This window comes from Limulus polyphemus, unplaced genomic scaffold (genome assembly GCF_000517525.1).
Source record: "Limulus polyphemus unplaced genomic scaffold, Limulus_polyphemus-2.1.2 Scaffold1269, whole genome shotgun sequence".
Taxonomy (NCBI): Eukaryota; Metazoa; Arthropoda; class Merostomata; order Xiphosura; family Limulidae; genus Limulus; species Limulus polyphemus.
The window spans coordinates 1-18,100 of NW_013666879.1; the positions used below are offsets into that span (position 1 = coordinate 1).

General features: G+C 33.7%; 1 protein-coding gene across 5 annotated transcripts in view; it reads left to right on the forward strand.

Moving 5' to 3' along the window:
- Nucleotides 1–5,906: 5,906 nt before the first annotated feature.
- Nucleotides 5,907–18,100, forward strand: part of LOC106462862 (cAMP-dependent protein kinase catalytic subunit) — a 73,819-nt gene continuing 61,625 nt past the window's right edge. For all 5 annotated transcript variants that reach the window (XM_022390255.1, XM_013922824.2, XM_022390253.1 and 2 more), the window contains exon 1: nucleotides 5,907–6,341. In XM_022390255.1, coding sequence (XP_022245963.1) covers nucleotides 6,290–6,341 — 52 coding nt within the window. In that variant the 5' untranslated portion in view covers nucleotides 5,907–6,289. The remainder of the gene's footprint in view (nucleotides 6,342–18,100) is intronic.

Here is an 18,100-nt window from a genome sequence, read left to right on the forward strand (position 1 = left end):
TAGATGATCCAGTTAATATAAAATTGTAGGATTGCTATACTTATCATACTAGATGATCCAGTTAATATAAAATTGTAGGATTGCTATACTTATCATACTAGATGATCCAGTTAATATAAAATTGTAGGATTGCTATACTTATCATACTAGATGATCCTGTTAATATAAAATTGTAGGACTACTATACTTATCATACTAGATGATCCTGTTAATATAAAATTGTAGGATTGCTATACTTATCATACTAGATGATCCTGTTAATATAAAATTGTAGGATTGCTATACTTATCATACTAGATGATCCAGTTAATATAAAATTGTAGGGTTGCTATACTTATCTTACTAGATGATCCAGTTAATATAAAATTGTAGGACTATTATACTTATCATACTAGATGATCTAGTTAATATAAAATTATAGGATTGCTATACTTTTCAGAGCATTAAGGTCCAAAGGCAATCACAACAACTTGAGCACAGTATTGCCACAGTTAGAATAAATATATACATTCTTAATACATTAACGTCCATGGTTTCAATAACCTTGTGACTTCGACTTGAGAACCATTATTTTAAGCAGAAAACACACAGAAGCGTACTTTATTCTATGTGAGTGTATCAATATTTGATTAAGGAAAAATAAGTTAAACCATTGTTAACAGCTTGTTTTAAGCATTATACATTTTTTGTAAATTATCATGAAGTATTTCACGTAAGGCAATAGACTAGATATTAACAACAACATTTAACAGTTACAAATAGTTACCAAAATGAATTGTACTACGGAGACTAATAATATTTTTAGTGTTGCATTGAAACATTAGGTAAGACAATTTAGCAGGTATATATAATATATAAACGTTACAAATAAATAGTTTGGATATTAACACTTTGTTATCATACTTCTACATGACAGTAAACATGATTCACTACTGTAATTAGCGGATTCAGTTTTTGTATACTTCAAATAACTTTGAAACACCTGTAGATAACATAAACTCTCGTCACTTAGTTGTTTTTTTCAGCAACGTTGTTTTTGTGTATTACTGTCACAGTGTTTGTTTGTTTTTTGTAATTAAGCACAAAGCTGCACAACAGGCTAGCTGTGCTTTTTCCACCACGGGTATCGAAACTCGGTTTATAGCGTTGTAAGTCCGCAGACATACCGCTGTGCCACTGGGGGTCCGTCACAGTGAGTCTGTACTTAGTTACACAAGCGTATAATAGATATGTAAGGCTGATTTTTTAAACATTGTTTCATTATCTATTATTGGCGCTATTAGTTGTGTGTAGGTACGTGTGCGTATCTTAAAGTATAGTGTACTTGTTTAAGTGTTGTTGTTTTCCATAAGTAATGTGTTATCACTGTTGACCTATGCTTAATTTAAAGAATTCTCCACTGTTTGAAACTTATTCATAGCGTTGTTTGTAGAAGCGATACCAAACTACGATTCGTGATTAAGTTTTCCAATGATTGTTTTTCAAGAAAAACTTGTGTGTGTGTAACAGTCATAATAAGTTTAGTCAAAGGAGAATTGTATTAGAGTGATATGCTTTGATGGTCGAAAAAAAATTACAGTAAGTGTTGGTGATTGAAGGAAAATGGCTGTAGAAATATTTGCTACTTGCCTATAATTGTATGACAGTTCTGGCAATTGAAAGAAAGCTCCATAAGTGTTGGTTGGAGTGTAATGTTGCTTTTTTAAAATCAGCTTAATTTACTTTTATTCTCGAGTTTTCCTCAATTGAATTCAGCTGTTTCATTTATCTCAGCTTCAGATGTGGATAAAAAAATGTAACAATCAACTATTAATTTTGTAGATATACAAGTCTCAAATATTTAGCTTATTGGACAATAAATTAAGACGCTAGTTATATATTGAAGCATTCGTCATTTTTCTTTCTTCAAGGAAACTGATTTGCATGCTGTTTTTGTATATGTTTTGAACAGCAACTTAATTTTGTATATAATGTGATAACGTAAGAATTTGTAATTATATATTATCAATCTACCTAAAAATAAATGCCTCCAAAAAAAAAGTTTCACACGACAGTGAAAGTCCGTACAATTCAATGTTTTTCTTGCTCACTTCATGGTTTCAAAATGCATATTATTTGGTCATGACTTTGTACGTTTAAGTTTCATTTAGCATAGCTTATCTTATGCATGCTTTCTACATGGATAATTGCACATTTTAAACCTAACTTTTTTATTAACCGATGAGTTTATATATGATTAACAAAAGCGCTCACTGAATAACTAGAAGACCAAAGTTTGTAACAAATTATTTTGATTAATTTACATGATTTGATTTCATTCGCGTATATATATTTTATCGTTAATATTTGTTCTCTATTTTGCGAATAAGATTTGAATTTTAATTTATATTCTCCTTATTAACATACCTTTTTCGCGAATAATTCCTATAAAAACAGTAGTATACTAACCACGACTTTTGAAATGTTACAATTAGTTTTAGGCGTAAAATTATGGGATATTGATATGTTTCAATGCTTAAGATTTACCAGTGTAACGAAACGCATATGGTTTGGAAAAATACGAGTCACTGATGAGAACATTATAATTTTTACGCATTCTGTTACATAATCTGTGTTATAATGTTAATTTTCTATTATGTTTTTTCTGTGTACTTCTTTGCGTTTCACTGATATTCCCATTCTGTGGAATATAATTAAAAACCACAAACCTCTACTATGTCTTTCTTTGTTACAGCTGGAAAGGAAAGAGAACTTATTTATAAAATTGTAGTTTATAAAACTCAATGGGAAAACGTAACAAAAAAAAAAAAACAGAGATCGCAAGAACCTTAATAGCTGGTACATGGAAACTGTTGTTAATTCGGACTATCAACAGATTGAACAAAATAGATAACAGTTACAACGAGTCTGGGTCATTTCGTTACGAACAACATGTGACATGGAAATTTACGAAAAACATTTCGTTACGGCATCCAAGTTACCGTCCCATCGTTACGAAAGGTTTCGTTACAAACGTTTTTTGTGATTGGTGAATTTTGTTACTAAACTCACCGCTACCTAATTAAAGTACCGGAGAACACCATCTCGCCCCTTTCTCGTTATTAAAGCTGTTTTGAATTCAAATCAAAGTATGTTATATTGCAATAAATGTTGTTGTAGACCTAACACATTTTCACTGTAATTTATGTTTTATGTAATACTGTTCATGACACCCCTAACCCTCGTAACACATCGTAATACAGGCTTAGACACCATCTCACCCTATAGCGTCATGTAATTTTTGAATGGTTCCTAAATGAATGTACAATTTACGATCTTTTAGCATTTTTTATTATTGTCACTAAATAATTTTATATTTTAAAAAATACCTGTCACAAAATTAGTATTTGTGACAAAAACTGCCATGTCACAAAAATGATGTAACAATAATTCACCCGTCACAAGTTGTTCTAGTAACAATGTGGTGGTAACGAAATTTCCAGTAACAAAATGTCCGAATCACATTACAACGCTTACTGCTGGTAGTGCAAATCTCTAATAATACGTACTGTTTTCAACAGCAAAGCACAATATACAAGAAACGTTTCGACTCATTCAAATAGTGTGATAAGCCCTGGTAACTAGATTGTTTTACTAACATTTCTCTTCAGTGGTAAGATACAATAACACGTTTTTCTATTGTTGTTCTTAATCTATATACCACTGTACAAAGAAAAAGTTTTACGTGGAATTAATTTTACCAGAAATAAACGGTTGATATGTCTTATGTATTTCGCAAGTACATTTTTTATAACCCATTGTGTACCTTTTCGTTTAACGACAAACAAACGGAATACAAACGCAATGCTTTACAGAAAATCCCATCTTAAACCGTGGTGGGCAGAGCACAGATAGCCCATTGTGTAGCTTTGTGTCTAAACTACAAACAAACAAACCCTTCTGAAAAAATGCCTGCAATCTTGTATCTTTTGTTGATTAGTTTGTTTGACTGGAAAACAAAAATAAAATTAGGACTTTCTTGGTTTAAATATTAATAGCAATAATCGCGAAACATTTAATGTTTTATTTTTTCGGTTCGAAACGGAAATGTACATGTAGTTTTGTTAGGTAAAACTTCAGCTGCATATAGATAGTCTCAAAATAGATAACATATAAGCTTTGGTGTGTCTGATCCGATCAAAACAGGTGTCGCTTCTATTTGTGTTCAAACGAGACAACAGTTATAAATGAGAAAGCCTCCATCGTTCTGGTACAAAGGTTCACTTTATGTGATGCCCTCAGGTTCTTCAGTTTGTGATAAGTATATCAGTTTTAATATTATTATTTTAATTATCTATTCTATTTTTAGCCAAAAATGACGTCTGTTTGATTTCTAATCTTTCGTTAGTGTTACCATTTTCGATTAAACTAATTTAAAACATGAACTTATTTGTTGTAAAAAGAAATGGTGGGGATAATTTCCATATTTACGTAAATACAATAATTGAGTTCATAAAAATTTTCAGTTGTCTGTGATGTTCAATAGGTTCACTGAAACGGAAAGAGAGAGAGTTACAATATTTTACGTCTCTAATTTCCTGTTATGATGCTTAATGCCCCCCAGTGGCACAGCGGTATGTCTGCAGACTTATACCGCTAAAAACCGGGTTTCGATATCCGTGGTGGGCAGAGTACAGATAGCCCTTTGTGTAGCTTTGTACTTAATAACAAACACCAACACCTATTTATTGTATTGAAAGGGTTCTTAAAATTCCCATTTACTATTCGAATATTTCACTGCTTGTTTACCACATATCTTTAAGAATCTGTTTTGAATTACAAAATTGGTCGCTTTATCTAAGAAAGGATATTGACTTAACGGAAACAGTTCAGAGGGCTACTGGGGTTATTTTATGGATAAAACGATTATCTCACAGGGATATATTAAGATTTCTCAACTCATTTTATCTTGAGAAAAGAAGAATAAGACGTGATCTTATTGAACTTTACAAGATTTCCCGAGAGATCGATGGGACGAAAGGACACAGTTTTAGGATTTGGAAAAGACAGGCTAAGCTACAGTTAAGAAAGCTTCATTTTTCTAACTGGCGGATTAACTTATGGGATGAGTTGCCGTCGGCTGTAGTAGTGGCCAGCACTTTACATGAGTTGAAAGTCCATATAGTTTCTTCTTGTTTGTAGGTTTTGTTACATAATATTTTGAAATCACACACATAAGTTGATATGAACACTTAGTGGTATATGAGTTAAACAGACACGACAGAAACCCCAATGTTTAAAAGAGCTATCTCTAATATGGAATTGCTGAACAGAGTTTCAACTGAGATATCTTAAGGTTTATGAACTAAAAGAGATTCTGACATCAATCTGAGTATATTATTTTAGCAATCCCCATTAACTTCGTTCAAGAAAACTTCAATGCATAAATTTATGCTTTTAGTTAAAAAAAAAGAAGGCTCGTAGGACCTGTTAACTGGTAATCTTTGTCAAGTCAAACATAATCTTTAAAGAAATCTTCAGGAAACACGATAGCTTTGTGAGTTATATAATGCGCCCATCTCTCGTTCATTATATAATTTTGGTTAAATTGAGTAAGCCTGATAAAGGTTATACTTTCAGAAGGGTTGTGAAGACTTCTGACATCAGCTGAAGATAATGTCACATAATTTATGATATTGATAACATCACAAGCTTCACATTCGTGTAGCTTGGCGCTGTTACACTTGCTTTTTATATTATATTTAGTTTTTCGACGAAATATCTGAATCACGTTAAGACAAAGTTCCAATACATTTTTATGCCAATATTCTATGATGCAGCTATGTTCTACGAAAGCCTTTTCTTATATAAATAAAATCAGCCTTTCGGTTACATTAAGTTTCATTCTTTTTCTTTGTTTCATTTAGGTGTAGCACCAATCCAGTCCACAAAATATAAATATATTGGGGATACCATCGACACTGATTTACACTCATCTCGATCTTCCGCACTTAGTGAGCCTGGAATATCACTAACCAACCATTCTGGACATAAAGAGGATAGACGAAGTGATAAAAAAGACAAAGGAAATCATACCGAAGCAAGTACCAATCTAGTTTTTTCAAGAGCGATTGAAGAGAAGTCGACTTTCACACTTAACACCAAGCAAGAAAGCCGAACTTCGAATCTTGGGAATAAATCAGCGTCACAGTCACCATCTTCGTTAGTTCCAACCATTAGTTCCAACAAATCGAAAAGTTCGGTGGTATCTCTTCAAGGCAATACTAAAAAACGATCTGAGGAGTCCATCATGCCATTCAGACACAAGGAGAAAGGACAGGCAACCGGAGAAAAATTTGACTGTAAGTCAAGATTTTATGTTATATTTACCATTCCGAATAATAATACTTGCTCTCTCTAGAATCAATTTAAAATAGGTTATTAAGAAACAAAAAGTAAAAATTACCAGCATGGAAAGTTTCTACGATTTATACATAATTAGTTGTAAAGAACAATTATATTTTGTATATTTTCATTTTCCGACATAAAAAAATCAAAGCACGGGTAAAAAAAAAGCGTAATAACTCTTATAATATTTTAAACCGTAGATTTATGTAAAACTATATGTGTATATACAATCCGAATCAGAAACCTTCTCAACTTAATTCAATTAATTAAAGTAATTTTTTACATTCTATAGCCATATATAGTTATAAACTTTCTAAATAGTTCCATTACATGGAGTTCTGATTTCACTTGTTTTAATTAAAACTTCTCCTCAGTCTTAAACACATACATGAGTTATACATACAGAGTTTGATTTTATGTCTCAGTTTAAAAGATGTATTCCCAGCCAATCATAAGACGTAAGAATACGATAACTGACCTAATCCTTCAGTTATAGCAGTGAATCATACACAACTATGTAGTTTGTTTTGTGGGTGCCTGTGTGTGCGTGTGTGTATTTCACTGGCATGGTGCTGTAAAGTCGTTTTTTATTCAGAATCTGAAAATATCCAAACGCTTAAACAAAGGTATATATATATATATATTTTAATTGTGCTGTAAAAGATGTAATATTTACAGATGCAATGAAATTACCAGTGTACGTTTCCAAGTATATAAGCACAACAATTAGCAAGGCAACACACGTTTGTTTAATATTTCAGTATTTGTAACAAATATAGAACATTATTATTGTTATAAGGTATTATTTTAATTTTACATAATATTAAAATAAATTCTTATTAATATTAACTTCCGATCACAGCAAGCTTGAATATCTCATAGATGGAGATGTGTTGTTAAAAATGCATGAATATAGAATTACTAAAATTTACGAAAATTTAATTGTTAGCTTTCTCTGTAGATGGCGCTACAAACATTTTAACCCAACTTATCTAAAGTAGCACCCGTGGAACCTGAATTAGGATTCTGGTTATGACAATTGAAATAATTTGTTGATTGGTAAACTCATATAGAAAAGGAAATATTCTAACAGTTTTAAAATATATATCAAAACATGATAAAAAGATATCAACTAAAGGTTTGAGAGCTTGAAGCGATGTAATTTTGAAGTCTAGATTTTTGTATTAATTACCTGAAATATTTAACGAAACGATCCATTATTTTTACTCCTTTTTATAGTTAATATAAACTTTTATATCCGTCTAAAAGTTATCTTTCAGCATTAGAGTTTCTGTGGTTAAGAACCATTATAAAATCAATTATTCGACTACTTTCAACTCGAAAACAATTAAATCTCTTGATTTTCTCTGAATCTTTACAACTCGAGGTTGATTAAAAACTATGCATATATATATATATACACTCAATATTTAATACTATTTACCTTAAAAGCTTTACAAAACAACCAAAATATCGTTTAAACTTTTAAATTGTGGACTTTCAGCAAATTATTTTATGATTAACAAAATGCCGGAAGGAATACAATTTGGTGGTTTGTTTCAGAAATTGTCAAGACTATTTGAATAACGTACAATCACTTTTGTCAAATAGTTATCAAGTAAAACACGTCAGTGTGTCAAAGTTCCATTTTCTTCTGATATTCATATGTAACTTGTTAGTTTGTTTTGTTTTAGCGCAAAACTGTATAATCTATATACCACTAAAACTCTGAGATTGTTTGTTTGTTTGTTTGCTTGTCTATAATTAAATACAGCAAAAACGGCGCACCATAGCGCCATGTTTATAATGAAATGAGAATAGAAACAGAATAAAACAAGTTTCGTTAAAATCGGGCTACGGGTTACCGAGTTATCGCCGTTTTTCGGGTCACTTTTATGAAAATTTCTAGCATGAGTAATTTTACATCACACTACCGTTCGCGCTCTTTATGAAACTTCTTTGTTCAAATCTATTTCTTTGTCAATGCTCCCATCTTCATTAAAAGGCGTAAGATGACAAAAACAAGATCTTGAAGAATTTCTCAATAATGTGCCTTGGTTATGGTAGGTAATTAGGTAAAGTGTTACCGTTTGTTATTTGTAGAAGTTTAAGAGGAAGACAACAACATAATTCACTAATTCATCACAATACCTGAAAACTCTGCTTTCACTTTTTTGAAAAATGAAATGGTCTTTCCTTTTACTCCCGATCAACAATCAAATATCTTTTCTTGAATTATGAATAGATTGAAATATTTAATTAAATTATCTCAAAATGAACCTTCATTTCGGTGCAATATTGAAATTAGCTTGAATTCTTCATAACCTCTGAATAGTGGGTTACCCAACGGGTCACGGATGATCTAGTAGTCTATATGTCTCCTGTCGGATGTAATTTATTGCAACACAGCCATGATTATGGACTAGGTACACTGTAATTATAGAAAATAACACAGAAGTACATCTGATTCGTTTAAACTACCGACAATGTGTAAAAAAAAAAAATCTGATTAATTGAAAACAAAATATAATTATGATATATTTAGTTCTGTGATTTTAACGAGTCTTTTATAACCTACGAGTTATTTTTTTATTCCGAAACATTTTATAGATAAATAATACCAGGTGGATAAAATTATATGGGGATAGATATTTTCTCCGTGATCGGGGGGGGGGGGCGACAATAATAGGGAAAACAGACGTGATTGAGTTGCGGCTAGTGACTTTCTTGTAGTATTTAATTGCGAGGTTAAATAATCTAGTTTTGATAGACGGTAAATCAGAGTGTTTTTCTTTCTTTTTTTTTTTACATAGCAGACGGAAGTGTAGATAGGGAGTTCATTTGCCAATCGTGCGGTTCCGTTAAAGGTTGATTAAATAGGAAATTCGCGGATGATCACTGTCTTCTTCGGCTGGCTTTCAGTGGGCACAGTTGGGCTGCTATTGAAGGCATCTGAGGGCCGTGGCTTGAGAAGCCGGCTATAACCCTTTAGTGCAGAACACTTTATGACTATGCCACTACGTGGAAGGCGTCGGACGTTTGTAAAATCAATATCTGACTATAGGCAGCGTAACTCAGCGTCTGAGGAATACATTCTATGATAATGGTAGGCCCGTTTGTTGTGTTTCCGCGGTGTTGTTTCCACTATCGGTGGTTGGTTGGTTGATTTCAGGGTTCTTGTTTTGTAGTTGATTTTTCTTTTTACTGGCGTTCGAAGACGTGTTTGTTGCGGCACTGAGGGCCGAAATGCATGAGCTGGAACACGTTTTCAGGTCAGTGTTTTGTTCCTCGTCTGGTGTTATGGCAGCGTGAGCATCGAATAGCATGTTCAGTCGTTCGGCGGCCATTAGAGGTTGGCCCTGGGAGGGGGTGGCCGGTCGTGGTTTCTTTCTTTTCTTTCTGACTCGGCTCATCCTTCAGTCGTGAAGGTTTTTAGAGTTTGTCAGTCCTGAAAAGGACTGTTTAATCGTGGAGACTAAGTGTACCGAAAGGTAGGCTACTTACAGAATACCTCTAGGTTATAGTACAAGAAAGGAGATTCTCTCTTAATAGCCCCCCAGTGGTACAGCGGTATGTCTGCGGACTTATTACGCTAGAATCCGGGTTTCGATACCCGTAGTGGGCAGAGCACAGATAGCCCATTGTGTAGCTTTGTGCTTAATTACAAACAAACAAACTCTCTTAATAAACCAAGACTTGTCTTCTTTGTTGGAACGAGTTTGTTTCGGAGCTTCTCGAATGTGTTGCTTTGATAAACTCGGTGTAATAAGTTAATTTGTTGTCTAGCTAGCTCTCGCAGTCAAGACCTTCCCTTTTTTTTAGATGAATGTCGTGAGCAATATGTTGTAATAATGACAATTTTTACAGAAGATAAATACCACACGTAACCATAAAACTGTTCATCTCAAACCAAAAAGTTTTGTTTAAAATACAGGAAGAAACATAAAACAGTTGAACTTAGAGGATGTGGACGGTAATGTAGATTCTATATATGTTTACAAAACAATTAACGCTTGTTATCAAGAAATTCACCACTGGCTAAGTTCTCGGATTCACATATTTTGGAACATTTTCGAACTTTGGAACCATTACACGAGAATCAGCTGTCCTTGAGTAGTTATCAGAAAATTGTCGTGTCATGATAGTATAACTGCATCTCTGGTAACGTCGTACAGTTTAAGTCATCATGAGAAAGTAATTCTGAAACGCTAGACGAAGTTAAACATGACGAAGTTAAATTTTTATCATGATTTTCATGAATCTTCAGGTACAGCCGAAAGAAAAATTAAATAAAAAAAAACACTTTGATAGGTTGTTTAGGCAGAGTATTCATAATGAATCTAAGTTTCAAATGGATTGCAACTGCCTGTTGTAGAAACCTACAAATTTAGAGAACGACGTTTCGAAAGTCTTCCGCCTGAAGACGAAAGACTTTCGAAACGTCGTCCTCTACATTTGTAGGTTTCTACAACAGGCTGTTGCTGTCCATTTGAAACTTAGATTTAAAAAAAAGAACGTTTATGTAAAATGTTAGTAATACTCTGCCAAGTATTTGTTGTCCTTGATAGGAAAAACAACAACTTTGTATTCACTTGCATATTTTAGGTTTGGCCGAGGTAAATACGAAAAATGTGCACACTTTTCGCCCACTTCTTTCTTAACAATATCTAAACTCAATTTTATAGAATTTATATATTGAAAGTTAAAGAAAGGAGAAGGGTAGAAATGGAAATCATTTTGATAAATTAGAAAACTAGGTAATTATAGAGAAATCCCCAAACTTAAAATGATTACATCTTAAAAATTACTTGTCCTAAGAGAACAAATTTTCCCAGAAATACGTTAAAATCTTACATTTGATTCTGAAAAGTTTGAACATGATCATAGTGATTTAAAAACAAATTACGCTGCGTGACTAAATAGCTTTTATAGTGACTGATATTTCTCTTCTTTCTTTCCCTTTTAACAATACGAGATCTGTTACTCGAATAGAATAGGTGTCATTGTGTATGTCATTTTAATAAACTCTGCCATCAAAATAATGCAATTTTTACCTTGGCCAAAAGGGAATTACAAAAAGAAAATGAATACTCACTTGCTTAAAAGTCTCCTAAGTATATAAAAAAACTAATTCCTGTATTATTGGCAATTGGAACCATATTAGATTGTTCTTCTTCTATGGGGTTGTCTGTATCCGTGGAAGCAGTAGAAAAGGTTGCTCAGAATATCTAAGATCAAACCTAGAAACATCCTTTCAAAGTGACATGTAGTAAAGGTGCTGTTCGAGAACTTGGTTTGCCATAAACTATAGTGTGGGGAATCATATCAAAAAGAAAAACTAACGCTCAAATATTATTACTTCAGGCGCCTTATTGCCGTTAGCAAAGGTTTACTTTCACATTAGGGTTTGAGCAAATAGATGATGCTAAAACGTAGCTAGGAACCATTGTTTGGACAGGTGAACCGATTTTTATCTTAGTCGATATCTCAACTGGAGAAATGTCATTATCTATACCCAGGAAAACCAGCGCTTAGTTTGCCAGAAGCCTACTCGTGGTCTTTATGATATTGTATTGTCCGGCTTCAATAGCACTGTTATAATAGATCCTCATTTTTGAAGTTGTTGATGAAACTGGTTATTCCCAAATTGTCCATTATGGGAAGCTGTTGAGAAGACCACGTTATTCCACGAACAGGGGAACGTAGCAGTGAGAACTACATCTTCAAATAAGATGTGGGAACTTCTAAAATCATTAAAAGGCTTCTAACAGACCCTTTCACCCAAATCCAGAATCTTAAATTAATCATTCTAGCAGAAATAGCCAGAGAAAAAACTGGACATCACGTAAACCTGCAAGTGTTTGACTGTGAGGTTTTGTAATTCCTGTTGGAAATGCTTGTGAACTTTGAGAGATTTAAAAGAACAGTTAGAAATGAGAAGTGATGCGTGTATCTGCTTCGTTTATGAATAGTCTTGTATATGCTGATTTAAAACGATAGAAACATGTTGTATACCTACCTTATGTGACAGTTTTTGAAACATTTTATAACAAATCCAAGCTTTCTTGAGTAAAATGTATAATTACCATGTGCCTCTGATGCAATTTATTTTTCAGGACAAGCAGTTTTTAAGATATAATCATTTTAAATATTAGATTTTTTATAACCGCTCTGTAGTTATGAATAAAAACTAACGTATCAAACATCTTAACCCTCACGCATTATTTATGTATAACTGTAGAAAGTTTTAAAAAAACCTGCTATTTTCAGCATCATACCTCGTGTTCGATAGCAGTTAAAATATGAGTAGCTACAATGAATGACTTCTAAATTAACAAAATTTACCTTTATAGATAAATATTTATATCATTATTTTGTATATTCATGACTGATAATTGTTTTCATTTCCCTGGTAATTCTTAATTCAAATTTAACAATTCCTTTTATAATTCTAATAAACATCACAATGTTGATCCTTTAAAACCTGTTATTTTCCCTATTCCACAACAAGGAAAGAATGTATCTTTATTTAGGATATTTTGCTACATTTTTGTGCTGGTGTTCTGAATGTAGGTATTGACTTTCCTGTAAACAGGATATAGAAAAGTCCTAAACTCGCTCTAGTTTAAACAAAAGTTGAATATTTTGATATTCAGACCCACTGACATCCAGCAGGAAAAACAAAAGTTGAATATTCTGATATTCAGGCCCACTGAAATCTAGGAGGCAAAAAACAAAAGCTGAATATTCTGATATTCAGACCCACTGACATCCATGAGGCAAAAACAAAAGTTGAATATTTTGATGTTCAGACCCACTAACATCCAGGAGGAAACAAACGAAAGTTGAATATTTTGATATTCAGGCCCACTGAAATCTAGGAGGCAAAAAACAAAAGCTGAATATTCTGATATTCAGGCCCACTGACATCCAGCAGGAAAAAAACGAAAGTTGAATATTTTGATATTCAGGCCCACTGACATCCAGCAGGCAAAAACCGAAAGTTGGATATTTTGATATTCAGGCCCACTGACATCCAGGAGGGAAAAAAACGAAAGTTGAATATTTTGATATTCAGGCCCATTGACATCCAGCAGGAAACAAACGAAATTTGAATATTTTGATATTCAGGCCCACTGACATCCAGGATGAAAAAAAAAATCAGAATACCGATAATAGGGGAAAACAAGCGAACACAAGTGTTGTTACGTTCGAGATTCATGATAGATGATGCTTTTCCATCTTACAATCAGGTTTTGAATGCCCTGATTAAAATAATCACTTAGCTTTGAAGCGAAAACCATGTCGATGTCTTCTTTAACACCTTCCACATTTGCATACGTTTTCCAATTAACATGGTGTTGCAGCGAACGAAAAATATGGTAATATGATGGTGCCATATCTGTAGAATATGGTGGGTGGGGGAGATCTTCCCAACCCAACTCCATAATTTTGTGTTGCGTCAAACGTGCCATATGTAGACGTGCATTGTCGTGGAGAAGAAGAACGCCTTTTGGATTGGCGAGTAAAGGGCGTTTCTGATGAAGGGCTTGATTTAAACGTTCCAGTTGCTAACTATAGCTCTCTGCATTGACAGTTCCCTGTGGATTGAGGAGTTCGAAATGAATTACTCCTTTGATGTCGCACCAATTACAAATCATCACTTTCTGCGGATGGAGTACAGATTTCGGAAGTGGTTTTTGTCTAGGGCTGAGCCATTATTCTTGGCATTTAATATTCGCATGGAGAATCCATATTTCATCACCGGTGACAATTTTGTCCAAAAATTGTTCATACACATTAAGTGCCAGAAGAGACGAATTAATGTTCACACGTTGGAACCAATGATCATCGGAGAGTTCGTTGGGCACCCAAACACCTTCTTTATGGAGTTTTCTCATATTCTTTAGATGTTTACGTATTATTTCATGATAAACAAGAAATTTCAGAGCCATTTCATGAGTGTGTTGCCTTGGGTTAGACTCAACAACCGTTTTCAGAGCATCAATATCAATTCCAACATGACGGCCCCTGCCATCACAGTTTTTAAGGCTAAAGTCACCTGAACGAAATTTGTTAAACCATCGTTGACACTTACAAACGTTCAAAACATTTCCATAAACTTCTTTGATATTCTTTGTGACAACAGAGGCATTGCTTCCCTTCTTGTATTCAAACAGCATTACATGGCGGATGTGTGTCTCGTCTCGTCGTGTGCCATCACTATAAGGGGTTAGAATATACTAAACTTTACACATTATATAGGCTACACAAACATGAGGTTTAGGCGGTTCGTTTTACTATTATACGTGATGTACGTTTTTTGGGGTGTAGTTAAAGAAAGTGTTCCAAAACGCGACATTAATTTATTGACGACCTAATATATACTATGTTGTTGTTGGGCTTAGCATTCTACAGTAGGTGTCTGTGACTTGTTAGCGATAAATTCAACGATAAATATACAGCATGCACTTCACTTGTTGTCAAAATAGTATGTATCATATATATATTCGGAAGAAGCTAAACGTATGTAAAACAGATTCTTCACACTATGTTTGTTCCCCTTTGTTTTGTGCTCGACTTTCTTTCATGCATTATCCCAAAGTTTCTGCAGTGAATGGTTTTCTTCTGTGCTTCCTTTAGTTCCTGTAAACCTAAGATCGAGATGTTGCCTTTTGACACTTGCAGGGGCTTGATGTCTTGTTTGCTCTACTTTCTTTTTTTTAGCTCTGATGGTGACAGCAGATGCTTCATCAATCTTCTTTCTGTCTAGTTCCTCTAAATTTCTACTGCCAGAATTCATGGAGAATTTCATTATTCGATTTCAAGTAACAGTAAATAATAACTAAGATAAGTATCTGTTCAATTTAATGTTAGCATGTAGAGAGAGTATACAATCCGATATTTGCAATACACCAAACTTGGAATAGAAACTCGGTGTGACACAAATATTGCCACTGGTGAAAGCCTACTTAGGGGAATGAGTAGGGTGATGGATCGTCTTGCACATATGTAATAACAGTTAAAGAAAGTTGCCATAGGACAGAGAAGAAGTTATTGGGGAAAAGTAGCGTAGGACCAATCTAGCTGAGGAAATTAGTTATTGCTCTGGAATCCTTCAGCAACTGAAGGACGGAAGGATTTTTTGTCTCGTGATTGGGTAACTGAAGTATATGTCAGATTAGTTCAAGTAAATCTCTAGGCCTTCGCGTTTTGTTACTTTTTATTATCTGGTTAGCTGCCGCTAAACCTAATCGAAGTTTCTTTCGTGAAAATGCTATTTCAGGCTTAAAAATTCCAAATACGTTTAATTCAGGGATTCCCAAACTTCGGGCTTCGGAAAAGTGTCAGAGGGGCTGTAGCAAATATACAAAATACATAATACTGTTAAAGTATTCAGTATCCGTAGATTCAAAGATTGGGGGGAAGTCAAGATTCGAAATGTTCTGAGAAGCCTTGTGTTGAGAAGGTTTGGAAGCTCTGTTCAAATAACTAGAATTGTGCGATAATTTAAAATTTCTGATGCTCTACTGCCAGATAATCAATCAAAACATCGGGCTGGTGTGATCTAGTGGTTAACGTGCCAAACTACGTAACAGAAGGTCCAAGATAGAGCCAAAATAAGTTGAAAAACACGCTCCGCTGTCCGATCAAGAGTAACCCTGTATGCGGCAGGTTGCCCTCCATTTGAACAACAGTTTTAAATCTGAGATGAATGTGTGTAAACCTTGTAATCTCTGGTCTGACCATTTTGTCCACATGTTACGTAAAACGCCGGTCTTGTTTAAAATATCAAATGTCAACCAAAATATGTTGGAACATTATTTGAGGTTATAACATTCAATAAAGTGTCTACAGAACACATTTACACATTTATTCCAACGTGCTAATCTCAACTGTGTCTATAAATTATCTGTAAAATAAATTTAACAACGTTCCTTGCTTCCTATGAAAGTAGCGAATTGTTTGTTTGTTTTAGCGCAAAGGCTATCTGCACTTTGTCCAACTAGGAATTTAACCCCGGATTTTAACGTTTTAAGTCCATAAACTCACTTCTGACCAACTGGCGAGAGGAAATTGGATCGCTTTTACGGTTAAAATTATCTATAAATAAGTGAAATATATTGTTCCGTACTTAAAACCATTTCTGATAATAATTTTTAGCCAATTTTATTATAATATTTAACTGTTAACACAAATTAAATTATTTAATTTCAACATTGTGTCTTGCCCGTTTGTTTTTATCGCTGAGCTGCAGATTGATTTTTGTTTGATTTTTAATGCAAAACAACACAATTGGCTATCTGTGCTCTGTCCGCAGTGAGAATCGAACTTCATATTTTAGCATTGTAAGCCCGTAAACTTACCACTGACCTATCGGGGAACGGGATTTTTTGTTCAATATGGAGATCAAACTCCAAAATCTAGCGTTATAGGACCTCAAGCTTACCGCTGAGCCCTTGGGTGACATTTTTTGAAACAAATAATAATAACAATTGTTATAAAGCCCTTGTAAATAACAACGGAATAATTTATTTTATCCTTCTAAAACCTTATATCACTAGAATATATAAATGAATGTGGAAAACGTGAAATTTTAAAAGTGCTTCATTTTTGGTAATAATTTTTTTTGACATTCTCCTGTATTATTGATACATTTGGGATATTTATTGGAATAACAGATAATTGTTTGAACCTATATTCGTAATTTGAAGTTGAGTAATTAGTTAATCTATACATTTTACTAGTCTGAAATGGAATAAGCAAATTAATTTTCGCCTGATATTTAGCAATATACCACACAGCTTATCAATCGTGCAAGTTTTCGTTTTCTGTTTACCTTCTCAGAGTGCATGCTTTGTCTCCAACATGGAATGGAACACATGGAAAGCGTACTATAAAAACAGTTAACTGTGCCTTATTTCGAACCTACTGGATAAACATGTTCATCATTATATAGTAGAGAGTCAATAATCAGAACAGTTGTCCCAAGTCGTTGAGTCATTTCGTCGACCCACTTTTGAAAACACACCACTTGTTAGGATGTCGGGTCACGTGAAGCTGATTGTGAAGAGTACAAGTCCATCTTTGTTTTTGTAGTTAATTATAGACTGTTCCGTATTCTCAAAACAGTTTTCACAGATGGTAAATGTTTTCCTGAAAATTACTTAGTTTAATGATGTGTTGCTATGTTTGGTCGAAAGTACTCAGTGATATACATTATAAACTTCTAATAATTTTGTAAGAAGGTTTTGAGTATATACACACACGCGCACGCGCACACATATATTTAAATAAGCTATAAACTTGTTTAGGAGAGGTAGAATACAGGAGCATGCTAAACTCCCAGAAATCCATATATTTTAGGAGCAACACTATATATACTTTATACAGTAAAAAGTATTGGGACGTGACTCCACAATTGGAGAGAGTAGAGCCTGCGATTTTGCGAGTACCAGCCTTCTTTAGCATGTATGCGGCGGTCATGCATGTATTGAGGCCATATATTCAGCGCTTGCGATTTGAAATGGACTTAAAACGATGTTGATGCTATTAATGTAACTTTCGATATTTTTAAGTTTTAGTAGCATGTTTCTAGTTAAGTTTAGTTACGTGTCTGTTTTCAGGCTATAGTTGTAGCTTTTGAGATTTTTAATTGTTTCTAATCCAGTTTTAATTATATATATATATATATATATAAGAGTTATTATTT